The following is a 24,636-nucleotide window of genomic DNA, read 5'->3' as shown; positions in this document are numbered from 1 at the left end:
AGGGGAACCCATGGCACCCGCGGCCTCTGTTTTCACCGTGCGATTGCCCAGAATTGCAACTCATGTTTGTAGGATAATATGGAGATGAGAGTTTTCGATATGCAGATGAAAAAATCAAACTTAAGAAGAGAAAACAATGTCGAGAATTAGGGATTTTGTTTTGAGAATTAGGGATTTTTGGGGAAATTGGGGATTGGGTTTTTGTTTTTTCGATTTCATTTAGCGACAAACGATGTCGTGTAAGACTTAACAGAGAGAGTTAACGACATCTTAACCCCAGTTAGTTGCTCCGTTTGCCAAGTTAACGACATGTCTCTTTGGTCCTGATCAACACAAGCTCATGTTTAAAACAGAAAGTCAATGCAATTTCATGTTTAAAATGGCCTGTAATGAAGTTAATGATTAAAATGGCCTAAATGAGTGAGTTCATGTATTTTATGACATTTTTCCCTTTTTAAATTCTCTAATTACGTGACTTGTCAAAAAGCCTGAAAATGGGCTGTTAAAACCAAGTTAATGGGCCGTAGATAGCTTGGTTCAATAGGCCCAAAAGAACCAAGAACACGATCTTCTTCACTCGGAGCCCGAGGAGTAGAAAAAAGTAGCGAAATGATTGATTGATTGATTCTGTAAATTCCGAAGTTTCGAGTCGTCGTCGTCTTGAGCTCTTCGTCTCTTCAGCGTCAAACATTACAACCATTTCCGTTCCTTTCTTCATCCTTTCGTTTCGTGAATCTTCTAGGGTTTTTTTTTAAGTTTATTCACCATCTCTGTCTACGCTTCTTTTATCTAGAATCTTTCTAGGGTTTACTCACTTTTCCGATAAACCCTAGTTTTTAGTGAATCTTCGTTTAGTAATGGAGACCGCTTCGAGCGTTGCTTCGACTCGTGGCGGTTCCCTTCAGAATCCACCGCTTACTCCATCAAGGAAAGAGTGGCGCGCCGTTTCTGATTCTCATAACGTTGGAAACTCCACTGACTATGTATATATCATCACTCTGTAACTTTTTAATGTTTGTTTAGAAATTTGAGAAAAGTTTTGATTTTTATTGTTACCCACTTCACATTTTGATTGCCCTTTGTAGGATTTGGAACAGTTGAAGCTAAATCAGACAGATGAGAGAACCATATACGAGGTTAATTACTTCTGTTCTTGCAATTTTACTTGATTTGTGTTGCTTAATTGGAGAGTGGGAAGATGATATTTTTCTTTTGTGGGGGTTTTCTTGTAGTGTAGAATGGTAGAGAGCCGGTTGATTTGGATTACTATTCGATTACTATGGATGGTGAGCTGTTGCAGCAGCAAATTCATAACATTTCGAAGCAGAAAGGGGAACTACAGCAGATGGAGATTGAGCTTCGAGCCCAAATGATTGCAATGGACATCAAGAGGAACTTTGAGTCTCAATCTACAGAGTATGCTAATGCTGCTGCTAGAATGCAGGTTGGCTTATTTTATCCTTGATTGTTTATAATCCATTTCATCCAGCACATTGTGGTTGCGAGGAAGATAAAGGAATGTTTTTTGAACTTTTCAGGAGCAACTTCATGATAAGGAGAGATCCATTCGGGAGATGGAGAGAATGATAGAAGAGAAGGACAGAGAGCTTCATGCGATTAAACTGGATAACGAAGCGGTCTGTTGATTTATATTGTATACCTATTTATTCATAAGATAGAAGTTGCAATAATCTGAATGAGGTATCTAAGTTGTTCTTGTACTTCTGCTAGGCTTGGGCCAAAGAAGGTCTCCTAAGAGAACAAAACAAAGAACTTGCCACTCTCAGGTGCTTCTAATTCTTGAAAATCTTTACTCTTTGTTATGGTCTTGGGTGTTTTCCTTTTACTCTGTTAGGCATCTTTTATTTTTGAATTGGTTCTGCTCTTTTTGTTTGTCTTCTTTTGGGCCTTGGACTTATACTTGTATATGATGTTTCCGGAGTGAGAGATTTTTGGAATACGTAACTGGCCACTTTTTTTTTTGTTTTTTTGATATGCAGAAGAGAGCGTGAGCACTCTGAAGCTGAGAGGTCTCAAAGTATACATAAATTATCTGAACTGCAGGAGCATATTCAAGAGAAAGAGAGCCAGCTCAATGAATTGAAGGAACAAGTTAGTGTTCCCATGTTTTTAATCATTTCATGGTTATGGATCTTTGAGTTAAATCTCATTGTTCTATTAAAACTTTACTACACTAAAACAATCTCGCTATCTTTAATGGCTTGTAGCATAGGATTGCTCAAGAAACTATCTTGTACAAAGATGAGCAACTGAGAGAAGCGCAAGGTTGGATTGCCCGTGCACAAGAGATGGATGCTTTACAATCATCTACAAATCACTCGTTGCAGGCTGAATTGCGGGAACGTACTGAGCAGTATAACCATCTCTGGCATGGTTGTCAAAGACAGGTTTGGTTACCTGAATACCTTCAAATTTCTAATTGTTTTGCTGCTCGAGACTTTCCTACTCTTATCCTTTGTTGCTCCTTTCCATTGGTTTCAGTTTATGGAGATGGAGAGATTGCATTCGCATACAGTGCAAAAGCTTCAGCTTGAGCTTGCCAATGTAAGGGAAGGAGGGCTCTCCAAAACAAGTTCCAATGGTGCCTCCCAGATTATCCAGAACAGTGGGAACCAATTTGAGGCTCATGGAAACAGCTCAGACAGTGCAAATGTTAATACCCATTCAAATGGGAAAAACACAGATAACATATCATCTTTTACTTCAAGTGATGATAGGCCTACCCAGGTACATGTATGTTTTTGTTGATTCTCGTTAGCAATTCGTTTAACTTTTTTCGTCTGTTTAGATGAATGTAAACATTTGCATTCTTCAGTTGGGCTCGTCAGTCGGTAAATTTTAGGTGTTAGATGTTGAAACTTTAATATATCCATGTGCCCAAAAAGTATTATGCTAGAAATCAAGATGGCCCGTACAGAAGTTCGGGGAACTTGTAGTTGGAAATATATGTCTCATCCCTTGTCCACTCAATTTTATGCTGGTTGGTAGGAATTTTAGTTTGTGTCATGTTGCATATCATAGATTATCTGTTTTTGGGTCTTTTAACTAGCGTTTTTGATTGCTTGTGGTCTTGGCAATCAAACAATCTGCAAAGACACCTACAAAGATCCTATTCTAGCTGTAACTGCCTTTTCGTTTGTGATTATGTGTAGAACAACCGTGTAGATGGTGTATCAGCTTCTCATCTTGGGATGCATGGGTATTCTCAAGCGGGTCAAATGAATCCTCTGCACTCTTTTATCATGCATCAACAAGAGATGCCTCAGCTTGTTCAGCCTCAGGGGCCTTCACCTCATGTTGTACAATCAGTGTTGCTGCAGCAAAAGGTATGAGCTTTAGAATGCATCTATTGTTACATTTTGTTACAGTTAGTGAACATTGTCTTTCATACATGATTCACAGATGCCAATGCAGAATCATGTGCACCCATCTCAAGGTGTTCATGGCTTGATAAATTCTGATGCGAAGAGTGATTACCAAGTGCCTGCCAATGGACAGTCCCTTGGTCAAGGGTATGGAGATGTTCAAGAAGCACAATACGGATCTTCTACACCGGCGTCCTCTGTGAATGAACAGGTTGGTGATGTTCTTTTTTCACATGTGGTTATACATCTTCCATATGGTACATTCTAAGTACTCCTTAACAGGCAGTTAAATCTGGCAATGGACCCAATCATTCAGAGAATAGCTTTCAAGACATTTCTTCACAGTTCCGTGATGCCCTAAGGATAGACTCCAATGCCCTAAATCAGAGACCTGAGGTATGCAATGCACGGATTATCTAGCAGATTCTATTGGCTTGTGGAGCCTAGTTAGGTTGGCAATAGGGGGAATGTTCTGAATGTGTCTTTCTCTGTAGGAGGCTAATGGTCAGGTTTCACCTGGTGAAAATAATGGTGCTGGATCCATCATGCCTGAAACTCTAGTCTCATCCGTGAAAGCTGAGAGGAACTTAGAGAGTGCTCTTCTTGATGAAAGGTCGCTTCTGACATGCATCCTCCGTACTATACCAGCTGGTGGGAGAATCAGAATCAGTTCAACGGTAAGAACAAACTAACTGTAACCAGAATGTGATAGAACAATTGAATTTGAAATTGGGCATTTGTATAATGTCTGTTTCTCTTGTTCAATACAGCTTCCAAACCGTTTGGGTAAAATGCTAGCACCTCTGCACTGGCATGATTACCGTAAAAAGTATGGGAAGCTGGACGATTTTGTTGCTAGCCACCTCGAGGTATGTCTCATCCCAGAATTCCCAAACAATTTATGTGTTCTTCTCAAAGCTTTAAAGTTCTAAACTGGTTTTTGCTGCAGTTATTTGTGATAGAGGACGACTACATCCAAGTTAGAGATGGTGCACAGAAAATGGTAGCAGCTTCAGCAGCAGCAGCCAAAGTGGCAGCAGCAGCTGCAGCGTCGTCAGCTCCAAACTCCATCTATGTGGCTATGACTCCTATGGCTCAGTCTCAAGGGATAAAGAAGAATGACAAAACAGTCCAAAGAGGTAGGCAGAGCTCTGATTACATGGTGAAACAATAAGGGAAAGCTTCAAATTGAAAGAAAGCTCTTGTTATCCTTATCAAGTCAAGCAAGTGATTACTCTGAGAAATATGAAAAGGCATAGAAAAGTGAATTTGCCATTATCTCTCATCTTTTTATTGTTTTCGTTTTTCGGTGTATGCAGTCTCAACAATCATCAAAGCTAAAAAAAAAATCGTTCGATTTTATTTCTTAAGTGTGTCTTGTTAATTCACCATCTAAAATTCTCAATAATGTTGACCTTCTAAAAACACTAAATAAAGAATCTAAAATCTATTCTTGGCAATTGAGACAAAACCACTGCCTTCAGTTCGGTTACATGTCCCATGGCAATAAAGAATCTAAAATCTATTTTTTTATGGTAAATTCAAACTTACACTAATAAGTAGTCCTGGGCAATCGGGTACCCAATCGGGTTTCGGTTCTACCCAATCGGGTTTCGGGTAAATCGGTATAAGACCTATAGATCCTATTCGGTAGTTTACAAAAAACTCGGTTCGGTACGGTTAGTAACTGGCCAAGTTTGGAACGGTTTTCTACTCCAATACAAAATCCGAAATAACCTGAAATTTTTTCGGTTATAATCGATTCGGTTATTTTCAGTAACCAAAGTACTCAAACAACCGAGTAAAACCCAAGATAACCAATTGAAATTATAAATACCCATGTAAATAACCAAAATAATTGATTAAACCATAGCCCATTCGGTAATTCTGCTTAACCCGAACCCTACCCAATACCGCTTTTATCGGTTCGGTTTCGGTACGGTTCTTCGGTACAGGATATTTTGCTCAGAGCTAGCATTAGTGGGTCAAGGTCTTATTAGGCCTTTAGGTTAAACGGATCTAAAACGGTGGCCCAATATACTTAAGTTACAACCCAAACCCGGACCGAAGTCCATTTTACCAAGGCCTCTTAACCCATTCGGTAATTCTACTTAACCCGGACCCTACCCGATACCGCTTTTATTGGTTCGGTTCCAGTACGGTTCTTCGGTACTGGATATTATGTCCAGGGCTACTAATAAGTTTGAAATAGTGCAAAAATGAAAATTGTTTTGCAAGAAAACGATTGTTTACTGTTTAGAATCGACTGGTCTATGTTTTTAGTTAGCATTATATAAGGGAAAAAAGATACTCAGCTACATGAAGTATCGTTCAATACATGACCACACATCTCAACTTTAAAAATGTATTGCCAACTACACGAAGTATATGTATTGCATGATCACATATATCAACTATATGATGACATGTGCTCAACATCAGAACCATCTTATTCCGGTACACCGTTCATCAGAATCCGGTGTTAACCAGTATTGACCGGCGTTGACCAATGATGACCAATAAAAATATGCAATTTTTTTTAATATTAGAAACCAAAAAAAAAAATTGTTTACATCTTTAATGTATTCATTCTTATAATTAGTAATTTTAATTTCTAAACTAAACTAATAGTTAAATAAAAATTATTAATAATTATTTTGAATTTATATATATATATTAATTATATATGTTTATATTAATATTTCTACAGTCAAATATATTGTTTTGCAAACTCAATTTTTTGGATCTTCTATATATTAAAAATATATATTGTGTGTTTTTGTTGTTTAAAATCAAATATATTTCTTTTGTTAAATAACAAAAAACATTGTATTTAGATAAATCAAATAATAAGTAGATGTTTTTAATTGTAATAAAAAAAACTAACTATTATAAGACTGGATGAATTAACAGATACATAATATATTTTTATATTGCAAAAATAAATAAAAGTGAAATGAAAAATCATTAATAGTTTTTTCAGATATTAAAATTTTTATTTTACCATGAGTACATAACATTTTTCAATAATTCTAATGATTTTGATATGTATTGGGTTTGGTTCTAAGTATTTTTTTTTGTAGAAATATTTTTTGTGGTTGAAAATATTAAATAATATAAATTTTATATTTAGATATATTAAGTAAGAAGTTGATGTTTTTAAATTAATAAAGTTAAAATAAATAGTTTTCTTATTTGATTTATTATAACAAGATTATCTGGTTTGAATTTAAGTCTTAATATCTTATGAATGATTTTTATTTCAATATTAATTAAGTTTTGAAATTGAAAAAGATAACTATCATAAGACTAAATTAATAGAATTATATACAATATATTTTTATTTTGGATCCATATATGTTTTACATTATAAAACACTACAAATGATTCCTAAATAATTCAACTAATTTTATTTTTTTGGTTTCTAATATTAAAAACAAAAAAAAAATTGTATATTTTTATTGGTCAACTTCGGTCAATACTGGTCAACACCGGATTCTGATGAATGGTGTACCGGAATAAGAGGTTGTCATGTTGAGCACATGTCATTAGTGCTGGGCACGGGACGGATAGCCTTGAATTTTCTCAGACCCTTTACTTGTCCCGACCCTAACGGGTAACAGAAAAAATTTACTCATACTTGACCCTTAAATAACAGGTACCCGAAAAAACGGGTACCCGGTAAAAAATAGTTGACCCTTTAAATACCCGACCCTTTATTATTACCCGGAAAACGAGTATCCGATTAAAAAATATCAATAATCGCAATACTAATTTTATATTCTGAAATCCGAAAAAGAAAAATTCATAAATTTATGCAATATATAATTCCAAAAACTATAAAATTACAAATTTTGAAAATAAAAATAATATATTAATTAAGTTAGGCTAAGTTGAACTTAGGTTTTAACTTTAACTCTATAAATTAATAATAAATTATAATAATAATACAAAATATTAACGGATATTTATGGGTCGGGTAGCAAAACGGGTAAAGGACCGAGTAACGGGACGGGTATTGAAAACTAAACTAATACCCTATACTCGTCCCTTACTCACGGGTAATATAATTATAATACCCTTTACTCGACCCTAAAACTGCGGGTACCCTTTTTTTCGGGACGGGTACGAGCCGAGTAACAGGTCACGGGTAACGGGTATTAGTGCCCAGGCCTACATGTCATCATATAGTTGGTATATGTGACCATGCAATACATATATTTCATGTAGTTGACAATACATTTTTAAAATTGGGATGTATGACCATGTATTGAACAATACTTCGTGTAGCTGAGTATTTTTTTTTCTTATATAAGTTTTTAAAATAAATCAATCATAAAATTCTTTTTTGAAGTTAACCGTATGTAATTAAAAATAAAGAATAACCATAAATTAATTATTATTATTATTTTTAATTATTTTTGGTAGTAAAAAGAGTCTTCTTTAAACCTAAAGTGCACTGCGTTAGGTCGAAGCAAAACCCGACGAATTTACCAAATTCCAAATTCATCAAAATCACGATCTACAGCTCCGGCGCAAGCATCTATAGTACTGCAGGTTCTTCTTCCTACTTAACCCTTATTGTTTTCCTATAAATTTTTCATAAGACCTTCAAAAGCCCTAAGTTGTCTCCACGTGGTTCGTTGTCTACTCTACAGAAGAAAAGAAAAGACATGGTTGGGAGAGAGAGAGCGAATAGGGCTTATCGCCGAGGGTTAGGTCAGAGATTGAAGGAAGATAGGATAAACCAATTACCTGATCATTTGATCTGTCACATACTTTCTCATCTTCCTCCACAGGACAGTGTTAAGACAAGCGTTTTAACCAAAAGATGGAGAAGCCTATGGCACCTTGTTCTTAGTTTGGAAGTGGTATGTTGGAACGACCGCGACTTCAATGCCTTAATGAGTTTTGGTGACAGCTTTTTTGATTCCAATAGGATTTCGTACATACACGACCTCAAGTTAACGATTAACAAAAGTCCTATTTGGGTAAATGAAGCCTCGCAACTTACGTCATGGATTGATGCTGCGGTTAAGCGTAAGATGAAACATCTAGATCTTAAATTCGATGGAACGCTCCCCATAAGCCTTTATACATGTGAGACATTGGTATCATTAAAACTCTGTCTGGTGAAATTGCCTAAATCCGAGTTTGTTTCCTTACCTTGTTTGAAGACTATGCATTTGACATCTGTTTGGAACCACAACGACGAAAATATTGAGAGACTTGTCTCATCCTGCCCTGTTCTGGAGGAGTTAGAGATTAAGGGACGTGTTTTGTATGATGCAACAGTCATTCGGGTGCTCTCTAGGGCATTGAAGAAAATCAGTATAGAATCAATGTTTTATCTGTCTGATTCTGGTTCAGGAATTGTGATTGATGCTCCTCAACTACACTTTTTGAACATTGGTGATAACTTGCCAGAAAGCATTATGATAACCAATATGGATTCCAATGCCAAGTTAGTTCTCCGCATTCCTTCATGGTGTGAAGCAAGTAATCTTTCATCACAAAGAAATAGATTACACAGTTTTCTCCCTCAGATTTCAAATGTCAAGGATATGAGTATACATCAAGAAACACTCCAGGTATTTATGTAAATTCCGGTATTGGACATGTACCTTTTCTATAATGAACAATGTTTCTGACCCATATACATTTTTCGTTATGGTTTTAGCTCATCTGTGAATACACAAACTAGAACCGTTGCCTCAGTTTGGTTACATGTCCTGCCTTCACGTAACTCTTGAATCTTCCCATTTGAAATGGTTACCAAGCTTTCTTGAGAGCTTCCCGAACATCCCTCAGCATGGTGATGATCTTCTAAACCCTATATGTTTTTTTCATCTCTATGAAGATTTCGTTTAACTTTTCATCGTGTTTTAATAATCTCTTTTATCTTCAGGTATCTTATGATGATTCTGCGGAGGGGATCATGAATCATTTCAGTTTTTTACCTCAGTGTTTGCTATCGTCTCTCGGGTTTGTTGATTTAAAAGTGCGAATCTGGGGACTTGCTGCAGAAATGGAGCTAGTAAGGCACTTTCTAGAAAATTCGGCAAATCTTAAAAAACTCGCTCTACCTTTGTATTATGATGCGCTTCAGATTCAAGATGACTTCGTCAAGAAACTCCTCAAAATCCCAACACTCTCTACCGAATGTGAAGTCGTCTTTCTTTGATTGTTAAAATAGAGTAGACCAAGGACATGAACTAGATCTGATTCCTAAAATTAAATATTGTTGAACGTTTTTGGTCGTTAACTTAGTTGATTTTATGAGGGATATATTATATTAGGCATTTGAGCCACAAGCAAATACTTCCTCCGTTTCAAAATATAAGATGTTTTAGAAAAGTTTGTTGTTTCATAATATATGATGTTTTCAAATTTCAATGCAACTTTTAGATTAGTTTAGTAGTTTATATTATGCAGCATTGTTTCTGATTGGTTGAACTTATTAAAAGTAAAGTATTCTTAATCTGCGTGTTTTGCTTAAAACATCCTATATTTTGAAACGGAGGGAGTATTTCACAAGAAAAATTAGAAGATACATTTCTTTTTGCTTTGCTTTTTTTTTAATTTTATTTTATGTGTTAGCGGACATACAAATTTAAAACTTTTACTTTTTAGTATAGATGTGTTTCCGGTTTGGTCCGATCGGACTTTTGGTTGTTTCTTGGTCCAAACTGAGATAAAAAACAGCACGGCGTTTGAAGTAAGTGATTAAAAATGGTACGGCGTTTAGAACTTTTACATTCTCTTTTAGTATCTGTGTTTCCGGTTTGGTCCGATCGGACATTTGATTGTTTCTTGGTCCAAACGAAGATAAAAAATAGCACGGCGTTTGTAGTAAGTGATAAAAAATGGTACGGCGTTTGTGTCAAAAGTACACGAATCGTCTTCCCAAGGGGCAAGGGACAGAGAGCCATTATTAATTCACAGTGGTCTTAACTCTTAAGGTACCACCTACTTAGATCGACCGTGCCTACATCTGCTGCTACATGACTCTGGAGGAAGACGAATAGGTAATTAACTCAAAACTGATGTCTTCTTCTTTTCAAACTTTTCCTTGATTTCTAGGTCATCTTCAGAAACCTTGAAAACCCTAAACCTAGAAAACATGTAATTTTAGTTCTTCTCTATCGTAACGATATCTGTTTTGAGTTTCTCCGGCGAATAGTGATATATGTATGGCCTTTTCATGTGGTGCAAGTTGAAATTTTGTAACATTTCTTAACCATTCATTTTTTTTTTTTTTGGGTTAAATTTGATTAGGTTGAAGAAATTGAAATGGTGGGTAGAAAGAAAAGGACCCAAAATTGTGACAAAGTGTCCCATGAGGAGTTAGATCGGATAAGCCAGTTACCGGAGTGTTTGATATCTGAAATACTTTATCATCTCTCTACCAAAGATGCTGTCAGAACAAGTGTTTTGTCTACCAAATGGAGATATCTTTGGCAATGGGTTCCTGGATTGGACGTGGAGTTCAACACATTCTCGAATATCGATGCGTTTATGAGTTTCGCTGAAAGGTTTTTCTATTCCAACAGGGGATCATGGATACGCAAACTCCGGTTAAATATCAGTGATCCTTTAGGTAAGTGTGATCTCAACTCATGGATTGATGTTTTCACTACACGTAGGATTCAACATCTTGCTGTTGACTACATTCCCACTAGTGAGATACCCTTGAGCATGTATACCTGCAAGACACTGGTACACTTACAACTTGTTCGGGCCACCTTGGGTGATGCCGAGTTTGTCTCATTTCCTTGTCTAAAGATCATGCATTTAGAAGATGTTATATTTCCCAATGAGACCATGTTGGAGAAGCTTATCTCAGGCTCTCCAGTTCTGGAAGATTTATTGATCAGCAGACCATATCCGCAGTATGACAAGGCAAAGGTTTTACAAGTGCGCTCTCATACACTAAAGAGAATCGATATCGATGGGTCTACTGAAGTTGTGATTGATGCACCTTTACTCCTGTGTTTGAGGACTATGATTTACTTGACAAAGAACTTTGAGATCATTAGTTTGGGTTTCCCTACCAAACTGGATATTGATGTCGTCTTTAGCAATAAGAAGACATACGGTAAAAGCTTGATTGACGATATCCTCACCGATATTACAAGGGTCAGGGACCTAGTTATTAATAATGTTATTTTGAAGGTATACATCTCACCCTTTGAACATATATTAGAAGATTCAAAGTTTCTCACCAAGAAAATTCCTCTTTTTACTTTTGTTACCAGAATATCTTGCTATACTCCAACTTGGGGCAGGTGCTTCAGTTTCGTGACCTATCCCGCTTGAATGCTGGATTTGCGAAATCTGATCTTGAAATGTTACCAACAATTCTTGAGAGCTGCCCAAGACTGGAATCTTTCACATTGGTAACGATTCACGCATAATATATGTGAAAACATGTTATGTATCTCGCCACTAAATGCTTTTCTTTTGTTTTTGCAGGAATTGGTGAAAGACCCATCCATGTGCGGTAAGATGAAGAAAGAACCAAATGTGATGTTCTCAGAAGTGCCTCGATGTTTGGTATCATCGCTCAAGTTTGTAGAATTGAAACGTTCAATCCCAAGGTATGAAGGAGAAATGGAGCTAATAAGATACTTGCTGAAGAATTCAAGAATCCTGGAGAAATTAAGGCTCAATGTTTACTACAGGAAAAAGGAAAAGTGTGACTTCCTTACAGAACTCGTTTCAATGACAAGATGCTCTAGCGCTTGTAAAGTCCTTGTTCTTTAAGTACTTAAAAGATATTGCTGAACACTTCGTTTAAGGTTAATCTTTTGGGATTTGAGAGACATGTAAAATTTGCAGTTAAGTGCTTATCACCAGTGACCAGTTTTTTTTCGAGTTTGATATCAACGTACTACCTATTCAACCACTAATTATCTACATGTTCTTCTTCTCAAACACGTACTAATTAATCATATATTAAAAGTATAGAGAAACAATGCCATAATTTTGATTCTAATGCCAACTTAGATTATTATTAAAGGTCGGGGAAATGATTATCCATCAAGTCGCTTTCAAGGTTTCTATATGTCAATCGTCAATAAACTCACTCTATATGTATTTTGTAACTGAACTGTAAAACAAGATAAAGCCATTCATATCAATATTTTCCGTCTATCTATTTTCATCTCATTCGTTTTAAAGCCATTCATTCATTCATATCTGTAAAACAACTTAAATATTCCATTGTGAAAAACGATGAATATATGAAACTTTCTATGCCTGGGTCATGCCTAGACCAAGTTCAAATACATGAAAATTACTGGTAACAAAACACAACTTCTGTTTTGTCACACACAAGTTCAGTCCTTCACAACCCCAATAAAAAACATTATTGTATACCAAAACACAACATAAAGTAAAAGAGAAACTCAACAGCACCAACAACATCATAATGCAAGAAGTCCCATATGACTCGACCCTTTCAGTGTCTGCTCCTGCAGATCACAAAGTGTAATCACCGTAAGCCTCACTTCCAATAAAGTATATATATTTATATTTATATAAGATACAAGAACACAAAAAATTTACCTGTAACTTAGCAACCAATCTCTTTTTTGCTTCTCATCAACCCGTTTTCTCCTTCTGCGCCTCCTCCTATCTAAATCTATGTCGTCTATATGGCTTCTTCATTAGCTTTTCTATTTCAGCAAGTCTCAACATGTTTTGATCAAATTGACGCTTTTCTAAACTACTCTGTTCTATCCTTTCGCCTCCTGCAATTTTCTTGACTTGGACAAAACTTGGAACATAAGAGCACACACTAATTAGCCAACGGTTTTGGTATGCAGGTACTCCGAGATCCAAATCTTTTGAGTCTCCAGCCTCTCCAATGATCTTAATAAATGTTTCGGACTCAGAGTCAGAGCGATAGTATTTACCAACACACATGAATAATGTCTTCTCCTCGTTAATGAAGAAACAGTTTGGAAAATTTATCCTAAACTCCGGATCAATTCTCAAGAAGTTGCTCCATGTCACCGTTTCGGCCTCGATCTTTGTTGTAATCCATATCTCAAACTCATAATCATAGTGGTGGTGAAATAAAGCTGCAATCTTCTCTTCTTTAACACAAGATAAATTCACATATGCATATTTGCAAGATGGCAGAGGCAGAAGCGGCCCAAATCTCTCTCTTGTAAAATCAAAACAGATTATGGAATCCCTATAACCTTTTGAGCTCCTTTCTTTAGCACACCAGTAACTGTTTCCCTTAAGAGAAACGCTACTGCTTGAACAATATATTCCCCAGTGTGGAGCGACGTCAAGACTTGTCCATAAACCAGAATCAAAGTCGTACATCTCTTACCAAAAAAATTGCTCTTCGGGCTCTATGTAAAAATAATCTACAAACCTCAACAATTTAAGGCGACGACAAGATTCCTTATCCTCGTATCCGAGAGTATAATTGAAATATCCTTTTGGAAGGTGAGTATATCTGAGTTTGATCCACCTTGTTTGGCCCCAATACGGGTTCCAAACCACAATCCTAGTAACGTCTTCCAAGAAGCATAACAATAAACCCTCATAGTGGTCAATTCCGGATATACTAACTTGATTGTTAGGGAAACTAAGTTTACCTTTAAGCTCTATACATGGATCAAAGTCAACCACGCCGCTCATTAAAGAAATACTTGGAGGCTGCACCACGATCATCATTGACTCCTCTTTTCTTGTTAATTTACCAATCTGCATCTTCTTAAAGCTCTCACTTTGTGATAGATTGTTCCAACTTTTGCATGTTAATCTCACAGCTTTCAGAGATTTCATGGGAAGCCTATTAATAATATCCTCCATCAAATCCCTTGGAAGATCGGAGATCATCGTCGTCGTCGTCGTCATCGTTTCAAATGGCAACGTTATCTTTGTTTCCTCTGATTTCTTGCGGCTAAGGTAAAGTTAAAAAAAAAAATATGTATACACGACACATGGATTGCAGATACATAAATAACCCTAAATAAAGTTGGGCCTCGCGTGGGCTCATAAATAACCCTAGTATACACGACTCTAGTCAGTCTTTAGATGTTATTATTTTACTTACAAAAAGTTCATTAGAGTCGGTTAAGATAATCAAGTCGGCTTGTATTGTATGATTAGAGTCTTACATGACTCTAGAGGAAGACGAATAGTTTTGAAAAACCCATGTATTAGTCTCTGTTCCTTGGTTTTAGTCGTCTTCACAAAACCCTCGCACGTGATGTTATTTCTTCTCTCTTGGTTAGATTAGCTAGTGTGTCCGTATCTCGTATTTAACTCGAAATTGGTTGGTTGTTTCTGTAACTTTCAATTTTAATCTTTGTTAAATTTGCTGATGCAGATTATAGTTGTGTGCTCTGGGATAGAAAGGAGAAAAACAAATAATGTGACAAAGTGAAACATGATAAAGAAGATAGGCTAAGCCAGTTACCGGAACCTTTGATATCCCAAATACTTTATCATCTTTCTACCAAGGATGCTGTCAGAACAAGCCTTATGTCTACCAAATGGAGAAATCGTTGGCAATCGGTTCCTGGAATGGACTTAGACCTCGACGAAGTCTCACTCTCAAATCGTTTATAAATATTCAATTCCTCCACAAAAATTTTCTCACCATAACCAATTTTTTTAACTTATGTTGTTACCAGGCATTCTGTTTTGGTTCACGCCAGTTTCTTAACCTATCACGCTTGAATGTCAGATTTGATATATCTGATCTTGAAATGCTGCCAACCATTCTTGAAAGCTGCACAAAACTAGAATCTCTCACATTGGTAATGAAATAGCTTTAACCCTCCAATCTACGCTTATTGTTTGTGAAAATATTTTAATTGTGCATCTCTCTAGCTAGTCAATATTTTTTTTTCCTTTCATTTATTTTTATGTTCATGTTTTTGCAGGAAATGATTAAGGACCAATCCAGGCAACTTCATGAGGAGAAGAGAGAACCAAATGTGATTTTTTCAGCAGTGCCTCAGTGTTTGGTATCATCGCTCAAGTTTGTAGCATTGAAACGTTCAATCCCAAGGTATGAAGGCGAAACGGAGCTAATAAGATACTTCCTGAAGAATTCAACAATCCTGGAGAAATTAAGGCTCAACGTTTACTACACCAACGAGGAAAAGTATGACTTCCTTACAGAACTCGTTGCAATGACAAAATGCTCTAGCGCTTGTGAAGTCCTTGTTCTTTAATTACTTAATAGATATTGATGAACACTTCGTTTAAGATTAATCTTTTGGTCGTTTACTTGATTTTAGAAGCCTATTAGTTTTAGGCTTTGAGGGACATGTAAAATTAAGTCTTACTAGATTTTAACCCGCCGTACACCGCGTGCATATAATTTTTATTATTGTTTATATTTTATATTGTATTTATTTGTTAAATATTGGATGTTTTGTAAATAGAAGAATAACCAAATTTTTGGCCGTTTGTGCGGCTAATTTTTTATATTAATTTTTTAACCCGCAATATACTTAATGATCATTTGTTTGTTATATTTAGTTTGTTTTATTTAGTATTTGAGATTCTATTTTTAACTTTTAATTATTATAACAAAAAATAAGGAATCTAAATACATAATAAATCATTTATACGCTATAATTAAGTCACATTTTTCTTAATGATTAAATTATTTTACACAATCTTAGTTAAATCAACTTGATTTTCTATATCAAATATTCTAATATTAATAGTGTTAACAAATAATAAAATGAGGGTTTAACCCATATTAGCATAAATTTAATGATATTTTATTAATTCTAACATGTCCTCTTTATAAATCATCTACTACATAACCATATTATATAGTATTTTAAACTTTTTTAATTTTACATATTCGTAATATTTTAAAATTTTAATAAGTTTTTATATATATATTAATTATAATATTTAAATAAATATGAATCGATGTTCTTCTTACATTAAGAATCAAAGCTCACAGATTTTAGAAAACAAAAAGAGAATCAAATTGTTGTTTTCTTTGTTGCAAAGGATTCGAAGATGGAATATTCTTCAAAACATATAGAAAGTGTTGTTAAATATATCATAGTTTATGTTTCCATATTGATTGCTATAATTTTTTTTTACATCTTCATAATATTTTAAAATTTTAATAAGTTTTTATATATATTAATTATAATATTTAAATAAATATGAATCGATGTTCTTCTTACGTTAAGAATCAAAGCTCACAAATTTTGAAAAACAAAAAGAGAATCAAATTGTTGTTTTCTTTGTTGCAAAGGATTCAAAGATGGAATATTCTTCAAAATATATAGAAAGTGTGATTAAATATATCATAGTTTATGTTTCCATATTGATTGCTGTAATTTTTTTTTTTAGTTGGAATGGAATGTTTAGGAAACAAAATCTGGAGTAATGCTATTTTTGGAAATTTTTTAGGGATTAACTTTGTAAATAATTACAAATAAAATGGTAGAACCCAAAATGTACTTAAAAAATGTATATATAGATGTTACCTCTGGTGGTTGCTGCTGCTCATGTAATTATTATCACCAGTGGCCAACTTTATTTCGAATTTGATGGATACTTCAACTTACTCAAGCACTAATTATATACGTGTTGTTTTGCATATAAGCACTAGTTAATCATATATATACTAAAAGTACAGAGAAGCAATGCCAAAATTTGGGTTCTAATGCCTAGTTAGATTATCAAAGTTCAGGGAAATGATCATACATCAAGTCTCTTTCAAGGTTCTGATGTCAATGCAGGTTTCTGTAATCTCGAGATATGTCACAGAAATAAAGCTATAAAGGTAAAATCCGTGAATAATTATCAAGAAACTCACCTTCTTCAGTTCAGGCGATTAAAATTCGTCAATCACAATCTCCGGTTCTGATGCATTTAACAACATAACTAGATTATGACCCGCGGTACACATCGAGTTAAGTTTATTTTTTTTTTAATTTTTTTTTGTTAATGTACTATTTTAATATTAGTTTTGCTAATATACTCTTTTGTTAATTTTAATGATTTAATATATAAACCGTGGTATACCGCACAATAATTTTTATTTACTACAATCTTAATTAAATTAGTTCGATTTGACATATTTTATATTGGTGTTGTTAAAACATTAAAATGAGGATTTAACCCGTATTGAAATATCATATTACTGATAGTTTACTCTTTATTTTATAGTATTATTAATTCAATCATGTAATGTCATATAACCTGTCATGTAAAATAACTCGTTTGTGTAATTTTGAAAATTTAATATGTTTAAATAATTATAATTTTAAACTTTTTATTAAGTTTAGGTATATCATTATAAATTATAAACTTCTTAAAATTTTATAATTTACTATATACAGTAAAATTACTATATATTTATGTTGAACACACATTTTTTATATTAATTGAGTAATATATGTTTGCTTTAAAAAATTCAAATCACAATATCTGAAGGAAAAATACACATTTTTATTAACTTTATGTATTATATGATGATTCACTACATTTAAATTTTAAAATCAAAAAGAGATGATAGGAGAATTTTTTTTAAAAAAATCTGGAATAAATCTTCTAAATATCTTTATTAATTATAGAACATTGGATTAATTACAGAATAAGGCAGTTTTTTTAAGAATCTTATTGAATTAGGAACATCTGTCCGTGATTACAGAAATGAGCATTTATAATTGGATAAAAAGACATCTTTACCCTCTTCAGAAAAGGAAAAGATTTTTTTTTTTGATCTGCGATTTTGTCGATCAATGAACCTCGGCAGTTATCATCATAAACTTGTTTATGATTACATTCACGATAAATTAATCAGATTTGGTGACAATGATGAGATCTGGCGAACGAGATGGTGATGAATTGATGATTGATGAAATAATTTTAAAGATGATCGGAACTTTTGATTTGATAATTGTTTTGTGATTCAATCCATTGGGTTCAGAAGATAATATCCTGTTAGGGTTTAGATTTCTTCACTCAAAACGATATTAAATTAAATCTATTGAATTAATGGGATCTGAGATGATGATGGCGGTGGAAGGAGGCGATGGTTTCTTCGGAGGAAGAGAAAGAAGGTTTTAGTTAATGATGAGATCTGATGATGGTGGTGATCATGATAATGAAATCGGTTGGGAAATTTTAATTTCATAAATCTTTGTGATTGGATCCCTTGGGTTCACTAGATTGTATCCCCTTAGGGTTTAGATTCCTTCCTCCAAAATAAACTAAATTGAATCTATTGAATTTCTTGGATCTGAGATGTTGTTGGTGACAAAGCAGTTTTGTATTTTGGAGGCCAAAGAGCTTGTGTTGGAGATGGTGTTGATGGAGCATGGTGGTGAGACGCCATGGTTGTGGTCGAAAGAAGAAACTCTGGTTTTGATCGGAAAAGGAGAGAGCTTGGCTTGTTGAACGGAAGAGAATAGAAGAGAGCGAGAGGAGAGGAGACAGAGGGCAAAAACGTCAATTCCTTCTCTAAAAAATGCTTAATATCGCAAGTACGGACAATAGTACTTCATTTCAAAGTTTTAACTCGTAAAATGCCTATTTCTATAAATATCCCATAGAACATTATATATATGGATATTTAAAATATTTTAACTGTGTTTGGTTATAAGGATAGTAGAGAAAGTTAACTAAACTTGTTTGAATATGAATATAAGCATTAAATAGTATTCAATGTAAAAATTTTCCAAACAATATTTTTGAGTAAAAACTGCTGCAAAAATACTAGTATAGATACAAGATCAGCTCAAACGAGTCAATAGGAATGAACATTGTTTACATAGGTAACTAAATAAGAAACTGACCGAACATGTCGAGCCAAGTTATCTACTTTACCATTCTGTGAGCGAGAGACTAAGACTAAAAAAAGGAACTGAACTCCGTCCTGTCGTCATGAATTTCGTCCAAATACATCTTGAAAGCTGGTCACTCAGAAGGATCAGAAAAATATGTAAGGTTAACGACATCCTGATACGACATCCTGATTATCCGCCGCCCAAACTAGGGTACTTTTGATTTGGTAAAAACTACACTAGTATTGATATGGTTTTCATTTGCGTATGTTTACTTTCTTATAATCGATTGGTCTTGTTTTGGGTGGCATTATATACCTTAAAAAAAAAAAATTCACCGTAAAATTCTTTTTCAAAGTTAACTATAAATAATTAAAAATAAAGATTAGCCATAAATTAATTAAAAGTTATAATTATTTGTAAATTAAAAAAAATTATTATTATTTACGGTAGAAAAAAAGACTTCTTTAAATCAACAGCTGTTATTAAAATGAAAAAAGCTACGGCGGACTTAGAAATTTGGAACATCCTTCCTATTTGACACATTCATTGATTACAAAGTTATTAAGTGACGCCATTCCTATTAAAATTACAAGTCGGTTTATTAAGTGACGTTGTCCTGTTAACAAATTTAAAGTCGGTTTAATAAGTGACGTTAATAAACCGACGTCTTCCATCTTATTTCTTGTAGTGCAGGTCGAAAGCAAAGCGCAACGAATTTACCCTAAACCCTGAGCGATTCCAAACTTTCAATCAACAGATTTTATTCCGGTCGTCGAAATCATGTATGTTCTTCTTCTGACTTAGCCCTTAATTTCCTATAACATTTTCATAAGACCTTTCAAAAGCCCTAATTTAATTTGTCTCAATGTGGTTCGTCGTCTTTTTTTCTCGGTGTTGATGGGTTTCAGTGTGGATATTATAAAAGTGTCTTCACTGGAACTTGAACACTAATCAATATTGTCATTATTACTTTGTTTGGCTTGCTGTTTCAATTTTTGTAAGCAGATTTGGTTGTTCTGAAAAAAGTGTTATAGAGAAGAAAAGACATGGTTGGGAGAGAGAAAGCAAAACAGGCTTGCTCCAAAGGGTTAGGTCAGAGATTGAAGGAAGATATGATAAACCAGTTACCTGATCCTTTGATTTGTCACATACTTTCTCATCTTCCGATAAAAGAAGCTGTTAAAACAAGTGTTTTATCCCCTAGATGGAGGAGTCTCTGGCTTTGGCTTCCTAGTTTGGAATTGACATGTTGGAAATTTCCTAATTCCAATGCCTTTATGAGTTTCGGTGACAGGTTTCTTGATTCCAACAGGGTTTCATGTATAGACAACCTCAAGGTAACTATTGACAAAGATGCCTCACATCTCACGTCATGGATTGATGCTGCGGTTAAGCGTAAGGTCAAACATATAGAACTTTGTTGGCATCGTCTAAATAAGTGTCCTGAGTTACCCACAAGCACTTATACATGTGAGACACTGGTATCTTTAAAACTTTACCGGGCGGACTTGGCTAATGCCAAATTTGTTTTCCTATCTTGTCTGAAGACTTTACACTTAAGAAGTATTTTGTATCCAAATGAAGCTATTTTTGAGAGACTTGTCTCATCCTGCCCTGTCCTGGAGGAGTTAGTGATGGCCATATCTGTGTATGATAATGCAATACTCTCTCGGGTGTTCTCTAGGTCACTGAAGAAGCTCAAAATAACAATTAATAACTTTGAGCATTCTTCTTGTTCAGGAGTTGTGATTGATGCTCCTCTACTAAGCTTTTTGAGCATCAATGATGACTTATCAGAAAGCTTAGTAGTAATAAACAAAATGCATCCCGACGCCAAGTTAGATATTTCTACTTCCTATTTTATGAGAGTTTTTGATGAAGAAACAATTTCTTTGAAGAGAAATAGCATCCGCGGTTTTCTTTCGCAGATTTCGAAGGTTAAAGATATGAAAATATGTAGAGACACTGTCAAGGTATATATACATACAATGTTAATTTTGGCATTCTACATGTAGTACATTTTTTATTAATAATTATTCTTTCTTGGTTCCAGCTCATCTATCAATACTCGAAATTAGAGTGGTTACCTCAGTTTAGTTACATGTCCTGCCTGAATGCAACTCTCCTCTACTCCGGTTTGAAAGAGTTACCAACCTTTCTTAAAAGCTGTCCAAACTTGAAATCCCTCGTCTTGGTAATGTTCTGCGAAACGCAGTAAGTTTTTTTTTTTTTTCATCTTTAGGAGCAGTGTACCTTTCTAGTGTGTTTAAATCCTCTGTTCTTTCCTTAGGTATGCTATGGTAGTTGTGATGCAATGTCTTTCCAGGAGATTAATCAAATCAGTTTGTCATATAAGCCTGAGTGCTTGCTATCATCTCTCGAGTTCATTGATTTCGAATTCCGATGCCGATGCGGAGATTATGTTCCACTACTGAAGATAGTAAGGTACTTCCTAGAGAAGACGGCAATACTCAAGAAGCTCACTCTACGTTGGGCCAATTGTTCAATACGAGAAAAGTCTATTTTCAAGGAGGAACTCCACAGAATGACACGATGCTCTAGCGAATGTGATGTCGTCGTCCTGGATTTGGTATTTGATTAGAAGTTTTTATGATTTTCTATAGAGACAAACAAAGTGACTATAGCCCTGAAGGGTACTCTGATTTTCAATGTGATTTCATATATGAGTTTGGAAATGATGGAGTTTGCTGTAACTAAAATGATTCCATAATTTTTCGACTAAAATGATTCCATAATTTTTCGACTAAAACGAGATTCTGCTGTAACGTTATTCCACGAAAACAGAGATTTGGTAAATTTTCCCACTAAAACATGTTTCTCGGCAAAAATCGAAACTCAGAATTTTTAATATTAAACACATAATTCTCAGACAAAAATGATACTATTATTTATCGCCATAATGTGGTTCTGCATTTTCCCACCAAAATTGAGATTTCAATGGATTAGTTGAGCCACAAGCCAGTATTCCCGCTCATGTTATCTACACAAATTGTTCAAGCAATAATTAGGTCTACATGCTTACACGAAGTAACGTACGTTAGCCATTGGTGATATTATATTTAACTCTTTGAAAAAGATGTAGATGATGTCCCTCTTATCTCACGCCATGGTCCAACATCGAGATTCTTGGTATTTTTTTTACATGTAGTATTTTTTTCACAGATTCAGTTTGTGGAAAAGTTTTTATACTTAAACTGATTTTATTAATTATAGAAACCAACATAGTCACTGTGTACAACATTGGGAATAAATCTCGGAAGATGATAATGAAAGACATAAGTATTACAAGGCCTTGAATGACTAGAGATTTTGAACCAGTTTTTCGTTTTGATTTTGCAAAAACTAATTAGTTAAAACCATTCATGATCTACTAAAAATAGATTTCCTAAAAAATTGGAAAACCAGATTTTAAGATGCTTATTTGTTCATAGAATCCAAAAAATGAATTTTGTAGGTTTCTTATAAGGTTTACATGAGGAACAAAAACCTAAGGCCAAAACAATAAGTCAGTATCCAAAATTTAAAAAATGATAACTGAAAAACGTTTAAAAAAATATAATTAATTATATATAAAAAACTCAATAAGTTACTATTCAAGATTTTGTAAAAACTAAAATCTACACCAAAAATCAAAAACCAAAAAACTAGAAACTAATTAAAATCTACAAAACATTCATGGTCTATATTTAGTACAAAGCTAAAAAAGTGAAAATAAATAAATACTTCTTAGAACATCCAATGGAGTATCTAATAAAAACAAAAACATGAGAGAGAAAAAGAGAATTGTTTTTAATTTTAACTAGGTTTTAACCCGCGGTACACCGCGGGACTATATTTTTAAAAATAAAATAAAAATGTAATGTTTTTAGTAGATTAACTATATATATGACTAATGTTGTGTAAATTTTAAATATATATCCCTTATATCCATATATTATTTAGTTTTACCGGTTTAAATTGTTAAATTTAGATCAACAAAACAAAGAAAGGACAGGAACAGGCGAGGCTGTCAGGTTGGCTTATGAGGATGGGGAAGAGATTGCCCTGTATGAACTCTTTTTTTTCTCCCTGTTGAAGACAGGATCGTTTGAATATAACTTGTGGTTTACCCAAACCCATCCCGCTAGATATCCAAACATAATTTTTCGTTTTTGCTTAAGTACAACATGCACGTTTTTCAAAATTCAAATAACGAAAAAATGCAAAAAAAAAAAAATTACATTAGTTTTATATACTTTATGATGATTTAAAGCAAGTAAACTAAATAAATCAAACAAAGATGATAGGAAAATTATAATTTTAATTAAAAATATTATTTTATATTTCAAACAAAATCTTTTAATTGTGTTTGGTTATGAGGATAGTATAGAATTTTTATTGTTAGCATTAAATATTGTAATGAATTAAGGAGATATTTTAGGAAATTTACAAAACAAATATTTAATGAAATATTGTAATTAGTTGTTGATTGATTAAGGAGATATTTTAGGAATTTTTGTTCTGCACAAAATCTTGGTTTTAATTTCATTTTAATTTATAAATTTAAAATTTAATGTTAATGGCATTCCTTGTAAATAAGTACCAACTTCAGGATTTATTTGCTAAATGTCTCCAAAAATGTATATATAGATTAATGAATTCTTTATGTTCAAATTAAAAAATTAATATATAAGTCAATTTTGTTAAAATATTAATATTTCAAACATTTAGAGGTGCTCTTACGAAAGTAAAAATATTTCACATGTGAAATTGAATATAAATTTAATTAAAATTAGATAATGTGAATGTTGACGTGGGATCTTTTTAGCTCTGTAAGAGATATTTACTTAGCATTTTATGAGAATAACATAATACATACGAAACTTAAAATATACCACATCGGAAAAGAGGTATTTGTTTCTTATAAATAGTTTCACAAACTATGTTGTGGGTTTCAAATGAAATTCGATAAATGTAAAGTCGAAATCCTTTTAAATCTAGTAAAATTTATAAAATAAATAAGCTATTTAGCAGATTGTGGATTTAAGCGCTTGATTGCTTTTAGGCGGCTGATAAATCAGTCCAGCAATTAGTGCATGGTTTAAGTGTCTAGTTGTTTTTGGCGGCGATCAATCCAATTTGGTTTGCAACGGATAAATTTTACCTAGTGTGTTCTTTTTTTTTTTTTGATAGGAATGTAAATCATATATATAAAAGTAGAGTTTCAGTTTCTCCTTATTGGTCCACTTGGCAATGTAATTTTAACAAAAAAAAAATTATATTAAAACACAAATTTAAAACAATTAATTTTCATATTTAACTCACATAATATAAAACTGAAATCTTTATAGCTTCTCCCTATAAATTATGCATTAACTTTATTTCTCCACTAAGTTGTATTAATCAATTGTATTAAAACAAAACAATAAATTAGAATTGTAACTCTC

General features: G+C 33.7%; 4 protein-coding genes and 1 pseudogene across 5 annotated transcripts; 4 read left to right on the top strand and 1 right to left on the bottom strand.

Moving 5' to 3' along the window:
- On the top strand, positions 610 to 4,756 carry LOC104728716. Of its 2 annotated transcripts, none has more exons than XM_010447669.2 (14): positions 610 to 983; positions 1,086 to 1,136; positions 1,238 to 1,444; positions 1,539 to 1,637; positions 1,732 to 1,787; positions 2,001 to 2,112; positions 2,229 to 2,408; positions 2,503 to 2,748; positions 3,174 to 3,347; positions 3,424 to 3,597; positions 3,669 to 3,782; positions 3,881 to 4,063; positions 4,157 to 4,255; positions 4,336 to 4,756. In XM_010447669.2, the coding sequence occupies exons 1-14, from the start codon at positions 858 to 860 to the stop codon at positions 4,558 to 4,560; spliced, it is 2,046 nt and encodes a 681-aa protein (XP_010445971.1). In that variant the 5' UTR covers positions 610 to 857; the 3' UTR covers positions 4,561 to 4,756. The 2 variants fall into 2 exon arrangements, with proteins under 2 accessions (XP_010445971.1, XP_010445966.1); XM_010447664.2 differs by having other exon boundaries at positions 2,503 to 2,754.
- Positions 8,060 to 9,570, top strand: LOC104753718 (putative FBD-associated F-box protein At5g53635). The gene is made up of 2 exons (XM_010475929.1): positions 8,060 to 8,977; positions 9,295 to 9,570. Exons 1-2 carry the CDS (start codon positions 8,060 to 8,062, stop codon positions 9,568 to 9,570), a joined length of 1,194 nt encoding a protein of 397 aa, XP_010474231.1.
- Positions 10,327 to 12,244, top strand: LOC104728701 (F-box/FBD/LRR-repeat protein At1g51370-like). The gene is made up of 4 exons (XM_010447652.2): positions 10,327 to 10,414; positions 10,665 to 11,561; positions 11,645 to 11,785; positions 11,862 to 12,244. The coding sequence occupies exons 2-4, from the start codon at positions 10,680 to 10,682 to the stop codon at positions 12,150 to 12,152; spliced, it is 1,314 nt and encodes a 437-aa protein (XP_010445954.1). The 5' UTR covers positions 10,327 to 10,414; positions 10,665 to 10,679; the 3' UTR covers positions 12,153 to 12,244.
- LOC104753709 lies at positions 13,023 to 14,249 on the bottom strand (annotated as a pseudogene).
- On the top strand, positions 20,302 to 21,907 carry LOC104753699 (putative FBD-associated F-box protein At5g53635). Its single transcript, XM_019230855.1, has 4 exons — positions 20,302 to 21,162; positions 21,243 to 21,383; positions 21,480 to 21,634; positions 21,814 to 21,907. The coding sequence occupies exons 1-4, from the start codon at positions 20,302 to 20,304 to the stop codon at positions 21,905 to 21,907; spliced, it is 1,251 nt and encodes a 416-aa protein (XP_019086400.1).

Source organism: Camelina sativa, chromosome 2 (assembly GCF_000633955.1).
Source record: "Camelina sativa cultivar DH55 chromosome 2, Cs, whole genome shotgun sequence".
Taxonomy (NCBI): Eukaryota; Viridiplantae; Streptophyta; class Magnoliopsida; order Brassicales; family Brassicaceae; genus Camelina; species Camelina sativa.
Note: the sequence above shows the minus strand (reverse complement) of the source record. Positions and strands in the feature narration are given on the sequence as shown.

Coding starts and splice junctions, on each gene's coding strand:
- LOC104728716 (XM_010447664.2), top strand. CDS start 858: ATGGAGACCGCTTCGAGCGTTGCTTCGACTCGTGGCGGTTCCCTTCAG. Junction 984..1,085: donor TTGGAAACTCCACTGACTAT/GTATATATCATC, acceptor TGCCCTTTGTAG/GATTTGGAACAGTTGAAGCT. Junction 3,783..3,880: donor CCCTAAATCAGAGACCTGAG/GTATGCAATGCA, acceptor CTTTCTCTGTAG/GAGGCTAATGGTCAGGTTTC.
- LOC104753718 (XM_010475929.1), top strand. CDS start 8,060: ATGGTTGGGAGAGAGAGAGCGAATAGGGCTTATCGCCGAGGGTTAGGT. Junction 8,978..9,294: donor TACATCAAGAAACACTCCAG/GTATTTATGTAA, acceptor TTTTATCTTCAG/GTATCTTATGATGATTCTGC.
- LOC104728701 (XM_010447652.2), top strand. CDS start 10,680: ATGGTGGGTAGAAAGAAAAGGACCCAAAATTGTGACAAAGTGTCCCAT. Junction 11,562..11,644: donor TTAATAATGTTATTTTGAAG/GTATACATCTCA, acceptor TTTTGTTACCAG/AATATCTTGCTATACTCCAA. Junction 11,786..11,861: donor GACTGGAATCTTTCACATTG/GTAACGATTCAC, acceptor TTGTTTTTGCAG/GAATTGGTGAAAGACCCATC.
- LOC104753699 (XM_019230855.1), top strand. CDS start 20,302: ATGATAAACCAGTTACCTGATCCTTTGATTTGTCACATACTTTCTCAT. Junction 21,163..21,242: donor TATGTAGAGACACTGTCAAG/GTATATATACAT, acceptor TCTTGGTTCCAG/CTCATCTATCAATACTCGAA. Junction 21,384..21,479: donor ACTTGAAATCCCTCGTCTTG/GTAATGTTCTGC, acceptor TTCTTTCCTTAG/GTATGCTATGGTAGTTGTGA.